The 13,426-nt window shown below is 50.0% G+C and overlaps 1 protein-coding gene across 1 annotated transcript in view; it reads left to right on the top strand.

Moving 5' to 3' along the window:
* Nucleotides 1-13,426, top strand: part of LOC133355422 (SLIT-ROBO Rho GTPase-activating protein 1-like) — a 59,387-nt gene that overhangs the window by 41,911 nt on the left and 4,050 nt on the right. The window contains 11 exon segments of the mRNA XM_061572717.1: nucleotides 55-139; nucleotides 3,201-3,228; nucleotides 4,104-4,206; nucleotides 5,854-5,914; nucleotides 6,561-6,638; nucleotides 7,350-7,484; nucleotides 9,051-9,156; nucleotides 10,601-10,840; nucleotides 11,594-11,664; nucleotides 12,373-12,565; nucleotides 12,882-13,059. Coding sequence (XP_061428701.1) covers nucleotides 55-139; nucleotides 3,201-3,228; nucleotides 4,104-4,206; nucleotides 5,854-5,914; nucleotides 6,561-6,638; nucleotides 7,350-7,484; nucleotides 9,051-9,156; nucleotides 10,601-10,840; nucleotides 11,594-11,664; nucleotides 12,373-12,565; nucleotides 12,882-13,059 — 1,278 coding nt within the window.

Raw genomic sequence — 13,426 nt, 5'->3', positions numbered from 1 at the left:
ACTATCACCATCGGCACCGTTGTACTTTACGACCATGATGTTTGTACCCCGCAGAAGCTGCAGAGTTTTATGGAAATGAACGGCATCATTACGAAGCTGGAGGCAAAGCACGGGCTGATGAGTCGCGCGCTTGGCAAGGGTACGCTTTGGCTCGGCACCCACCGCCCACATTTACCCCTTCCTCCTCACACCACAAGCTTGCCTTGGGGATATATTAACTGTGAATAATCAAACCAATAATAGATATTTCCATTGTCATTCATATGAATAAATTAACCCCTCCCCCCCCCTCCTCTGATTGGCTCACAACAAGTGATGACATCATGCTTATCCCTCTTGAAGACCGAAACAGGAGGAGGATTTGTCCACAACTCTGGCTGTGGCCTGATGATGCCCGTTGTAATTAGCGGCGAAACGTCACGGCGCTCGAATTGTAAATGTCGTGGGTTTACTCTCCAACACACCGGTGTGCTGAACTAGTAAAGAATTTAGAGTTAAAGCTTTCGTGACTGCAGGGATTCATATTCTTGGTTCTTTCGGTAAAGTCACAGTAGAAGGGAAATCATTAAATAATACAAATAAAACAATAAAATAAAATTCTAACGACGTTTCGGCCACAGAGAGACAGCTCTGTTTCTTCACCTGAGGACGGCTGCTTGCTTTGTGGCCGAAACGTCGTGAGAATTTTATTATGTTTTATTTGTAGTTTTTCTTATTTCCCTTCTACGTGACTTTACCGAAAGAACCAAGAATAGTAAAGAATTGGCACTTTTTGATCACGTGATAAACCTTACTAATTGGCTGTGCCAGGTGGTGGTGGCGGGTTTAACGACACATTTATATTTACACGATTTAACCCCAAAAAAAACCTCTAATAGATGACATTACTATTATTACTACCACTACAATGCTTCTTTACCCAGCAAAGCCTCGCTGGGTCTCGAGATCTTTGTTCAGGAGGGTCCTGCCAAGTGTTTTTTCAGTAAAGGGGGCCAATGTTGCTGCTGCTGCTGCTGCTGTGTAATCTCAATTGATCAATTTGCTGATTAATCCATAATAGAGGTTTGTTTGGCTTAGATGACGTAAATATAAATGTGTTGTGAAACCTGTCACCACCACGCGTGACGTCACGAGCGTTAAGGACAAACATTCCTGGGTGATTAAAGCAGGTATTGGCTCTGTCGTGTGGTGGCGGGTTTAACGACACATTTATATTTACGCGATCTAACCAAAAAAACCTGTTATGGATAATTCTGGTCGCGAAAGCCTCCTACGTGCTAAACTGACTTTGCCCATTAATGCTTTCAGCATTGTGATTTTTCGTCTGGCCAATACCAGCCACATGGCATGGGGTTTTTTTTTTAGCTGTGGGACGAAACCGCGGAACCCAGAGAAAACCCATGCGGAAAAAGTGGTGGCCCATACAAACCCCGGGTCGGAAGTGGAACACGGACACGAGTTGCCACTGCACCACCACCCTGCCGGGATGATCTAAAAATGTTAGATCCTTCATGCCTCTTTCTTTTTCCCCCGATTTAAAATAAATGCGTGCTACCAGCGAAGCGTCGTTCCCAATTGTTCAGCGGTGCGGAATTGCCCTCCCACATCACCGGCGGTCTGAAGCAGGTCATACGTTTGCACGTTTGTTCATCACATGACGACTTTATTAATTGGCTGTGCCGGATTATGAGGGTATACGACACACATTTTTACTCGCGCGTTCTGACCCAACATTCTTATCACGAATGGTATGTCAGTCGCGAAAGCCTGCACGTTCTGTTTACGCTGTTTCTGCACGTTTGTACGCTGTACAACTCCGCATTGCATCGTATAACTGTCTTGCGTAGACTCGTCACCCTGCGGGCAGTCCGCCACATTCATTGCCGCGGCTTCACTTTTTCCCACCGTAACCTTTCCTCTTTCAAAACGCGTCTCTCGCTTCCTTCCGCTTTTTCGTGCAAGATTAATTAAATTATTTCTCCCCTTTTCACTTCCTCGTGTTTTTGTTTAGCTATCGCTGCACAAAATCGGCAGAGAATGGGTTGGGTTTGGGTGAGATTTTTCTGTGTCCTTTGCCATAAAATCTCGATCGTTTAAACATTTATTTTATCGCCGCCGTTCTACGAGCTTCGGTGTTTCCTGCAGCTTTGGCCGGCGCTCGTGACGTCCAAGCTATTAAGCCGCTGACTTCGGCCTCTGTGCGAAAAAAAAAATGCATCTAAAATCGAAAAACAGAAGCGTTTATGACACGAATGCAAATGTGGCAGAGGGAAGTGGAACGGGGTGGGGGGTAAAGCAATGAGGCAATTATTTGTGTGGGGGCTCTTGTTGAGTTGTTGACTTGGGGGCAGGGGGGCTCACGATGGATATTAAGTTGTAATTAACATAAAAAAAAACTCAACACATTTGTCCATGACACTATGTGCGCGGCCTTAAAAGGAAAAATATATAATCGGTGACGTTTTGGCCAAATGGCACTTCTTCGTAGCACGTGAATGAGGTGCAATGGTTAGCAGGACACCGTTTTTGGGACGCCACGGTGGCTAGGAGATGTCAACGACCTCGCCTGGTGTACAGGAGGTCGTGGGTTCGATCCCGGCCTTGACGCCTGCTGCTGCTGTATATTTGGAGTTTGCGTGTCTCTCTCTCATCATCATCACGATGGCTATGAGATGTTAACTGCCTCTCCTGGTATACAGGAGGTCGTGGGTTCGATCCCGACCCTAACGCCTGCTGCTGCTGTATATTTGGAGTTTGCGTGTCTCTCTCTATCATCATCATCACGGTGGCTGGGAGACGTTAACTACCTCGCCTGGTATACAGGAGGTCGTGGGTTAGATCCCGGCCTCGACGCCTGCTGCTGCTGTATATTTGGAGTTTGCGTGTCTCTCTCATTATCACGGTGGCTAGGAGATGTTAACTACCTCGCCTGGTGTACAGGAGGTCGTGGGTTCGATCTCGACTCTGACGCCTTCTGCTGCTGTATATTTGGAGTTTGCGTGTCTCTCTCTCATCATCATCACCAGCCTGCTGCTGCACCAGCTTGCTGCTGTGTCGGCCTGCTGCTGTTACATTGAATCGCCCGCCCTGAATCGCCGAGCTTGGTGAATTGCTGCGCCGCTGGTGCCCGCTGGCCGATCCGCTGCGGGACGGGCTAACGTTTGTGCGTGTTTTTTGTGTGCGATTTATTTTACCCGCAGGTAAGGAAAATGAAAACTCCGGATCAAGGTTTGTGCTGTCCAACTGTGCTTTTCAGTCGCTCGCTTTCTCAAATGTTCTGCACATCGCATCAAATCGCTCACAAAGGATCGCCCCCCCCCACCCGTGTGGCCTTGGGTCAAGTGCCGTGAAATGTTAACTACCTCGCCTGGTTTGAGTGTCCTCTCTCCCCGTAGCCACGCGGATTTTTCCCTTCACATTTACAATCGACATGCGTTCAGAGTTTTTGGCTGCTGGCAATTTCCAAATGAGAATCCACTTAATTGAGCTATCGTATGTGGCCGGGTCGCTTCTGAAAAACAAGCTAATAGCTCAGTTGGTTTTACCTCGTAAAATTAGAACTATAGCTCAGTTTTTTTTCGTGATTGGTTTATCCTTCCTGTACTTTGCACTCCTATCGTGTTTTGCTTGTTGTTGTAACCGTTCTGACCCTGTGCCCCTACTGAACACGTGTGAGAGCTTCATAGCTCATCGGATTCCTTAAGAATAAAGAACTATTCTGATTCTAATTCGATTTATAGCTTTCGTGACTGCAGGGATTCATCTTCTTGTTCTTTCGGTAAAGTCACGTAGAAGGGAAGTAATAAAATAATAAAAAAATAAAACATAATAAAATAATTCTCACGACGTTTCGGCCACAACGCAAGCAGCCGTCCTGCTTGCGTTGTGGCCGAAACGTCGTGAGAATTATTTTATAATGTTTCATTATTTTATTATTTTATTACTTCCCTTCTTCGTGACTTTACCGAAAGAACCAAGAAGATATTCTGATTCTGTGCGCGGTGGCACGAACCGGCACCTCGCGGCCACAGGCACGCTGGGAAAGTTGCAGCAATCTGTGCGCACGTGTGTGACGTTGCCCTCGCTTGCCATCGCCGGTTCAGGCCTCCGTCCATCCCGCCAAAGCCGCAGAAGATCCGGAGGCACCGGCCAGCTTCGCGGGTGGCCGTGAAGCTGTTTAACGGAGACCTCGAGACGTACATCAAGGTGAGGGGGGGACCTGCTCGCCTCGAACACGGATCTGCCGCGTTGACGTGTGGATGTACCGATTGAAAGCTTTCGTGACTGCAGGGATTCATCTTCTTGGTTCTTTCGGTAAAGTCACGTATAAGGGAAATAATAAAATAATGAAAATAAAATGTAATAAAATAATTCTCACGACGTTTCGGCCACAACGCAAGCAACGCAAGCAGCCGTCCTCAGGTGAAAACCAGGTCTGTCGGGGAGACAGCGTCTGAATGTTGTCGCCTCGACAGACCTGGTTTTCACCTGAGGACGGCTGCTTGCGTTGTGGCCGAAACGTCGTGAGAATTGTATTTTATTGTTTTATTTTTATTATTTTATTATTTCCCTTCTACGTGACTTTACCGAAAGAACCAAGAAGGTGTGTGTGTCTACGTTGAACTTCTTTCGCACCGTACGTAGCCAAACGTGCTGATCGGAGGTGCGGGGGAAGGACGACAAACTGAACGCAAAAAGTCGTCCTGAAATTCGTTTCCAATCGAGATTTATGGTCCCAGGACTGTTGGGGCAAGTGAATCCTCGTTAATTGGCCGATAAAACCTTCATATGTAGAGGTCCGCAGAGCTTGGGATGGGGGGGGGGGAATATTGGCACAGACAGGAGCCTCCTGAAAAGTGAGGCTGTCACGGGTAAACAAGTGTAACGAGACCATTGGAACCTCTTTTGCCAGTAAAAAATATGATAATTGGATTTGGCGTCATCTGGTCCAACCCATGTGAGACTAGGCTCTATGGAAAGCTGTCTCGGGTGTGGACCAATCAACTTCAAGGACAGTGCATCCATTATCAGAGTTGTGTTTTTTGTTTGCATTATGGCTGCAGGTATTGTGGTCTATGCAATCATGACTCCTTGTAAAAAAAGGTGTCAGTTTTGTTGCCAGATAGAAGGGTAAAAAAACAATTATCAAGTGTAACGAGAGTGAATCATTGCGAATTGCCACGTGTTCTTTTGTGCAGCAGTAGGTGAGAAATAACTTTAATCGCTCTGACAGCTGCAGGCTTAGTGTGGCCTGGAAGCGTATTATTAAATAATACATATTACAATTCCTTATAGGGGAAACACATACTAATAAACTGATTACTAACGTAGCATATAATTACAATAACACACATTACAACTAATTACTAATCTACAACTAATTACTAATCTACAACTCATTGTAATCATAACAATGCACTGATTACTAATCTATCATATAATTACAATACCCCCCCCCCCTCCGCCTCTGATCTCTGCACCTGATTGGGTTAAATGATGACGTCACCCTGCTGCTCGATTTAAGATCGGGAGCAGGTGGAGGGCTTCACCATTCTGGCGAATTGCCCGATGATGCTGGATGTAATTACCAGCGAAACGTCCTACTCAAAAACTGCAAATGTTGTGGATTCACTCTTCAACACACCGGTGGGCTAAAGCAGTGAACTATTTGTCTTTTGTCAACGTGACACTTTTTTACTGATTGGCCGTGTCGGGTGGTGGAGGGTTACGACACATTTATAAATAACGCGCTCTGACCAAAAAACCTTTATTATGAATAATATTGGTCGCGAAAGCCTTCGTGTTAAACTGAGTAGGTGTTGATATGCATTGGTGTCTTCTTGTTTTCACCAGGAGTCTAACAAGCCTGTGCCCATGGTGGTCGAGAGCTGTGTACGCTACATCAATCTGCACGGTACGACACCACGCCGTATACCTCACGGGTTGACGGGGTTAAGATGGTGTAACGGTGGTGTGAGTGGTGTTAAGGTGGAGTGAGTGGTATTAAGATGGTGTAACGGTGGTGTGAGTGGTGTAGTCGCGGTGTGAGTGGTGATAAGGTGGTGTGAGTGGTGTTAAGGTGGAGTGAGTGGTATTAAGATGGTGTAATGGTGGTGCGAGTGCTGTAACGGTGGAGTGAGTGTCATCACGATGGTGTAACGGTGGTGTGATTGCTGTAACGGTGGTGTGAGTGGTGTAGCGGTGGGGTGAGTGTTATCACGATGGTGTAACGGCAGTGTGAGTGGTGTAGTCGCGGTGTGAGTGGTGTAGCGGTGGAGTGAGTGTCATCACAATGGTGTAACGGTGGTGTGAGTGGTGTAGTTGCGGTGTGAGTGTTATCACGATGGTGTAACGGTGGTGTGAGTGGTGTAGCGGTGGAGTGAGTGTTATCACGATGGTGTAACGGTGGTGTGAGTGGTGTAGCGGTGGGGTGAGTGTTATCACGATGGTGTAACGGCGGTGTGAGTGGTGTAGTCGCGGTGTGAGTGGTGTAGCGGTGACGTGATGGTTGTGCGAGAGCTCGCACGCTCGTTCTAACGCTCACTATTCTGACACCTCAGGGCTCCACCACGAGGGAATTTTCCGCATATCGGGATCGCTGACGCAGATGACCGAAATCAAATCGGCGTTCGAGAGAGGTGCGACATGCAGCGCCACCATCCGGATATCGGGGTCGATCGACGTCGTGGATGGTGGGAGGAGGGATTGTGGGATGGCGATCATTGGGGGTTGATTTCGGTTAATTTGGGGTTGGTGGCGGTTATCCGGGGCTGGTGGTTGATAGGATTGAGGAAATGTCGGTCATTGCCGTGGATGGCCGGAATCGGGGCTGATGGCGTTCCACGCATGCTGATGATGGTGGCTTCATAATTTTATGTCGGTTATCGGGGTTGACGTTACATATCACGTGTTGATGGTGGGTTTCACGTTCGATGTCGGTTATTTGGGTTGATTCCGGTTATCACATGTTGCTGGTGGTTTCGTGGTTTATTCTGGTCATCGTGGTTGATCCCGGTTATCAGGGGGGGGGGGGGGGGCTTGACGTCGTATGTCACACATGCTTATGGTGATTTAAAGCTTCTTTCGTGACTGCAGGGATTCATCTTCTTGGCTCTTTCGGTGAAGTCGCGTAGAATGGAAATAATAAAATAATAAAACACAATAAAATAATTCTCACGGCGCTTCGGCCACAACGCAAGCAGCCGTCCTCAGGTGGAGAAACAAGTCTGTCGACAGAATTATTTTATTACGTTTTATTTTTATTATTTTATTATTTCCATTCTACGTCACTTTACCGAAAGAACCAAGAAGATGCTGATGGTGGTTTCGTGGCTGATTCCGCTCACCAGGTGAGGACCCGTTGGATGACGACGATGACGGGCGGACGATAGACAGCGTGGCTGGCGTGCTCAAGGCCTACTTCCGGGGCTTGGAGAAGCCTCTCTTCCCCTCGCACATGTACCAAGACTTCCTGGATTGCATCAGTAAGACACGCGCACACACGGAGACAAATGTGTCGTTCTACATAACATTTCGATACTTTGCTAGGTTATTTAATTTAGTGTGTTCTGTCTCCCTCTAAGCCTGCGTACTTTACTACGCGTCCCTTCGTACTCATTGACATGTACATTTTTTCCCTACCCCCTCCCTCTCTCTGCCTTCGCCCCCCTCTGTCTATTTAAGGCCACCCCACAGAGACGATCACCCCTCTCTGTACCTGTGTTGCTCTCTCTGTGTATCTTGGTGATATCTGTCTGCTTATATGTCTGTCTATAGTTTTCTGGTTAGATTCTATGTCGCTATTTCATTTATACCTGATGATGATTGCTTGTGTTGCAATCGAAACGTCGTATGCTATTATTTATTTTATTATTTTATCTTTATACGTGACTTTACCGAAAAAAGCAAAGAGTAATTCCTGCAGTCACGAAAGCTCCAAAATTAAGATTAAAATATCCCCCGTATAGCGTTTAACCATCGTGGCAAGTGCCGTTATCAAGCACACGTGAAGGTCGGCACGGCGCCAGCACTACGCCCGGCCGCCTGTGTCATCCCACACACCGCACCGGTACTCGTTTCAGGCTGAGCCGACCTAGGGGAGGTTCCGAAGTGGTTCTGTGTGGAGTGGTGGCATAGCGGTTGTGAATGCGCTGCTCGACGAATGCGGTGACCTGGGTTTGATTTTCGGCCACAATCTGTGCGAGTCAGTGGCGAGTGACGTTTGAACCTTGCCCCAACAGCATGTGTAGGCTACATGAGGGTCGTTGTCTTAACAGAGACAGATATTCCTCATGTAGCCTCAACAGACTGTTGGGGCAAGTGCTGTTTTAACGAGCACCTACGAAGGCCGACACGGCACACGAGGCGGTGGGTGGCCAGCACCACACCCGGCCACCTTTGTCTCCCTCATGGCGATGTTTACACACCGCACCTTGCTACTCATTTGAGTCTGAGTCGACCTAGAGGAGGCACAGGACCGGTTGAAACAATCGCCACTGGTGGTGGCCGTCAGCGGGAACCGAACTCGGATCGCCGCGTGAAGCGCTACGCTACAACAACCGACTATGCCAACACAATAACAACATTTCCCAATAAGTGGCGGTGATGCCACCACGACGCTTGTGCCAGGCTATGTGCACGTTAAGGCCTCGTGAAATGTAGAATCCCCGCTGGCAGGAGGTCATGGGACAGACCCAGGTGAAATGGGTTCACTGACTGAGATTACTGGCCCACGCACCACATGTGACCCCGACTATGCCAACACAATAACAACAACCGCCATTCGCCACTAAGTGGCGGTGACGTCACCACGGCGCTTGTGCCAGGCCATGTGCACGTTAAGGCCACGTCAAGTGTCGAACGCCCGCTGGCAGGTCACGGGACACACCCAGATGCCATGGGTCCAATGACTGAGATGACTGGCCGATGCACCACCTGTACCCCCTACTGTGCCACAATAACACAGACACACTAACACACACACCTACATACCTGTGTAGCATGCCGATGGTAATAGGCGCTCGCTAACAGTGATTGCGTTCGTTACCCAGAAATCTCTGAGTATCATAAGAGGATCGCTCACCTCCGGGACCTCATCCGCAAGCTCCCTGGTCCCGTCATCGTCGTCCTCCGCTACCTCTTCACTTTCCTCAACCAGTGAGTTACGGCCACAGTCATCACCTCATCAGCATCATCATCCTCATCATCATCCTCATCATCATCGCCATCATTGTTGTCTTCCGTTACCTCTTCACGTTATCAAAAGATGCCAGTTATAGCTACCTCCTGAATATCATCATGGTCTATATTCTTGGTTCTGTCGGTAAAGTCACGTAGAAGGGAAATAATAGACATATAAAAGAATAAAATGCTCACGACGTTTCGACTGCAACACAAGCAATCATCATCATCAGGTGTGAAATCCACAGCAAGAAAATGTGAAAATAAAAATGTGAATTTTTTTTCTTGCTGTGGATTTCACACCTGATGATGATTGCTTGTGTTGCAGTCGAAACGTCGTGAGAATTTTATCATTTAATATTTTTATTATTTCCCTTCTATGTGACTTTACCGAAAGAACCAAGAATTTGAATCCCTGCAGTCACGAAAGCTTTAAATCAATATCATCATGGTCATTATCGTCCTCCACTGTCTCCGCCTCCTCAACGTTATCGTGATCGTCATCATCATCATCATCATCCATGTTCTATTCACCGCTGGATCAAGACCTTTCCGAGCCTTTGTTAATCCCTTGTGCGGGCCCAGTGTGGAACAATCCATCTAGGGCACCTGGATTTCATCGCTCCATCTCCACGGTTGACGTAATTTCAACGATGAAACACTTCGGAGGACAAACACGCGTGTTGGGAAACAGATGCAGAATCCTGAAAAAGAGCTTTATAGCTAATTGGATTCATCCAGTAAGAATAAATATTCTGATTCTGGGTGACTTTTTTTTGTTATTCCAGTCGGATGGAACAGTGTCTCCATCCTCAAGCGAACGTTGTTTTAAGTCCTCTTCTCTGTTGGTGGCCTGACCTGATTGAACTGGATATTCCACATTCCCATGACAGGAGGCTAATAGAACGTAAAAAAAACACTCGTCAATTGATTCTGACAGGTGATTAATAGATCAGTTGGAATGTTGCACTTTTACAATGAGCTGTGTGCAATGTTTAAACATAAGCGGTTATGAAATGTTTACAGTTGAGCCAGACTGGCGCAGGGGAGCACTTGACACTTTGATAGGAAAACTACAATACGTTTCTATTTTTATATCAATACAAAAACATCTAATGTGAATGACTACAACCTGGCAGCGTGCTGCTCATATCTCTCATCCCTCCCGATGTCTCCCACTTCTCCCATGTCTCCTCCCTCCCCGTGTCTCCTCCCTCCCCGTGTCTCCCTCCCCGCGTCTCCCTCCCCGCGTCTCCCTCCCCGCGTCTCCCTCCCCGCGTCTCCCTCCCCGCGTCTCCCTCCCCGCGTCTCCCTCCCCGCGTCTCCCTCCCCGCGTCTCCCTCCCCGCGTCTCCCTCCCCGTGTCTCCTCCCTTGCCCTTCTCTCCCCGCGTGTCTCCCTCCCCGTGTCTCGCCCTACAGCCTGTCGGGCTTCCGCGATGAGAACATGATGGACAGCTACAATCTGGCGGTGTGCTTTGGGCCAACGCTGGCACCCGTGCCACCCGAGTTCGACCAGGTGATGTGCCAGGGCGGCTCCATCGAGCTGGTGAAGCTCATCCTGGTGGAGGCCCACTCGCTCTTCCCGTCACCGCGAGAGCTCCCGGGCCCCATCTACCGGCCCGTCCTGGCGCCCGACAACGAGGACGACGACGAGATGTGGTGCGGAGAACGGCGGCGGTGGTTGCGGTGGTGGTTGCGGCGGTGGTGGTGGGCGGCGGTGGTGGGTGGCGGTGGTGGTGGGCGGCGGTGGTGGGCGGTGGTGGTGGTGGGCGGTGGTGGTGGTGGGCGGTGGTGGTGGTGGGCGGTAGTGGTGGGTGGCGGTGGTGGTGGGCGGCAGTGGTGGGCGGTGGTGGTGGTGGGCGGTGGTGGTGGTGGGCGGTGGTGGTGGTGGGCGGTGGTGGTGGTGGGCGGCGGCGGTGGTGGTGGGCGGTGGTGGTGGGCGGTGGTGGTGGGCGGTGGTGGATGGGCGGTGGTGGTGGTGGTTGGGGAGCGGCGGTGGTGCTGGTGGTGGTTGGAGCAGTTGGAGAGCGGCGGTGTAGCTGTTAGCGCGCTGCGCTACGAACCTGGCGACCTGAGTTCGATTCCCGCTCACGGCCAACACCAGTGATAATTATCTGAACTGGACATGGGCCTCCCCTAGGTCGACTCGGCCTAAAATGAGTACCTGGTGCGGTGTGTAAACATCGCCACTGGAGAGACAAACGTGACCGGGCGTGGTGCTGGCCACCCACCCCCTCGTGTGCCGTGCCGGCCTTCATAGGCGCTCGCAAACAGCACTTGCCCCGACATTCTGTTGAGGCTATACCAGGGATGTTTGTCTTTGGTGGTGGCGAGGGTAGCGCTTGTTGGCGATGCACTTGCCTACAGCAGTGATGACGGCAATGACGATGACTTTGTGTCGATGTGCGACAGTGACTCCTCGTCGGCTGAGGGTTTACGTTGCGACGACGGGACGTCGCAAGAGGAGATCTCCGTAGACGATGGTGAGCGTCAGTCGTCACCTCATCGCCCCCGTCACCTCCTTCCCTTGCCACCTCACCTTTTCACCCCTTCAACTCATCTTCATTATTACCACACGTTTGCTGACTGTGGACACACGCATATGCATGTGTGGTCTGTGCATGTGTGTGCATTTGTAACTCAAACGTAACACTCGCCCACCTGTAGTAACAGGTTTTTACCCTTTCAACTGGTACAAAAACTGACGCCTTTATACAAGGCATCATGTTTGCAATAACCACAACACAAGCAGTCAAAATGCAAACAAAAAGAAACAACTCTGATGATGATGATATGCACTGTCCTTGAAGTTGATTGGTCCACACCCGAGACAGCTTTTCTTAGAGCCTAGTCTCCATTGGTGTTGGACCAGATGACGCCAAAAGGCGTACGACCAATCAACTTCAAGGACAGTGCATATTATTATCATCATCAGAGTTGCTTCTTTTTGTTTGCATTTTGACTGCTTGTGTTGTGGTTATTGCAAACATGATGCCTTGTATAAAGGTGTCAGTTTTTGTACCAGTTGAAAGAGTAAAAACCTATTACTATATTTTGCCACTGGTAAAGGAGATGTCTCATAGTGTAAATACTCGCCCACCTGTGCATGTGTGCACACGTGTACATGTGTCCGTGTGCCCGCACTCTCGCCCACGTGAGTACGTGCTGCGTACGTTCTCCCCTCTCTCTAGACCCGTGCCCGTGCGTGGCGGTGGCTCGCTACGACTACGCCGCTCGCTCCGAGCGGGAGCTCGGGTTTCGCGTGGGCGACAAGCTGGAGCTGCTCCGTCGCACCTCCGTCGACTGGTGGGAGGCGCGCTCGGGCGACCGCATCGGCGCCGTACCGCACGACTACCTGCAGCTCCCCGGCCACGTCGAGCCGTGGTGAGCCCGGCAAGCGTCCACGGCTCGCGGTGGGGTGTGCGGGGGTCGCCGCCCGCAACCCGGCACCCACCCGGCGTGCCCGCCCGGAGCCTGCCGTGGCTTGGCACGCCCCCCGACGCGGAATTCCATCGCTCGCTTTCCTGCGTGCCGTGTGGTCGCCGCCGCCTGCCTGCCTGCCATGCAATTTACTCGCCGCAGCCGGATACCATCGAACTAACCCGCCGCAGCTTGCCACGGCTTGGCCACGGAACGACATAGCGACTACCTGCTAATTGTGATGACCGTGAAAGTAATGTGGGTTTTTTTTTTTTTACAGGGATGATAATAAACACAGCGCCTCTTCTTCCCCGGACTGGAATAAAAGCAGTCCGGAGATTCGGAAGGGCAAGTCCGGATTCGGTAATGCTGAGGTCCAGCCGGAGTCCAAGTCGCCGGGCGGAGGAGTCCGTTCCGTCACTTCGGGGCAGCCGGCAGTGGCCAACCCTGACGCCAAAGTGAGTGGAGTCGTGGTCAGAGATTCGGATTATTGAAAACGATGGAAAGAATGACTGGCTAATCTGAATGTGGTGTGTGTTGACGTATCTCTGTGGGTGTACTCATCTCCATGTTACCAGGATGCTGAAATCCTGGAATCGAATCCGTGTCTTATCTGGATTCGATCGCACGACGTAAAATTCAGTTTCTGAATCTAGGAGGGGTGGGGGGTGGGGTGGTCACAGACCACGGGTCTTAATTGGGTGCCGCTTGGTATGCAGGTCGTTTGATCCCAACCGTGATATTTCGAGCTTGCATGTCTCTGTCTCCCCGTGGTCGCGTGCGATTTTTCTCTGGGTCCCTCCACATTTAGAATCAACAACACGC

The sequence above is a fragment of the Lethenteron reissneri genome, chromosome 51 (assembly GCF_015708825.2).
Source record: "Lethenteron reissneri isolate LAM-NWPU_2019-01 chromosome 51, ASM1570882v1, whole genome shotgun sequence".
Lineage (NCBI taxonomy): Eukaryota > Metazoa > Chordata > Hyperoartia > Petromyzontiformes > Petromyzontidae > Lethenteron > Lethenteron reissneri.
This window is presented reverse-complemented; position numbering and strand designations above follow the sequence as displayed.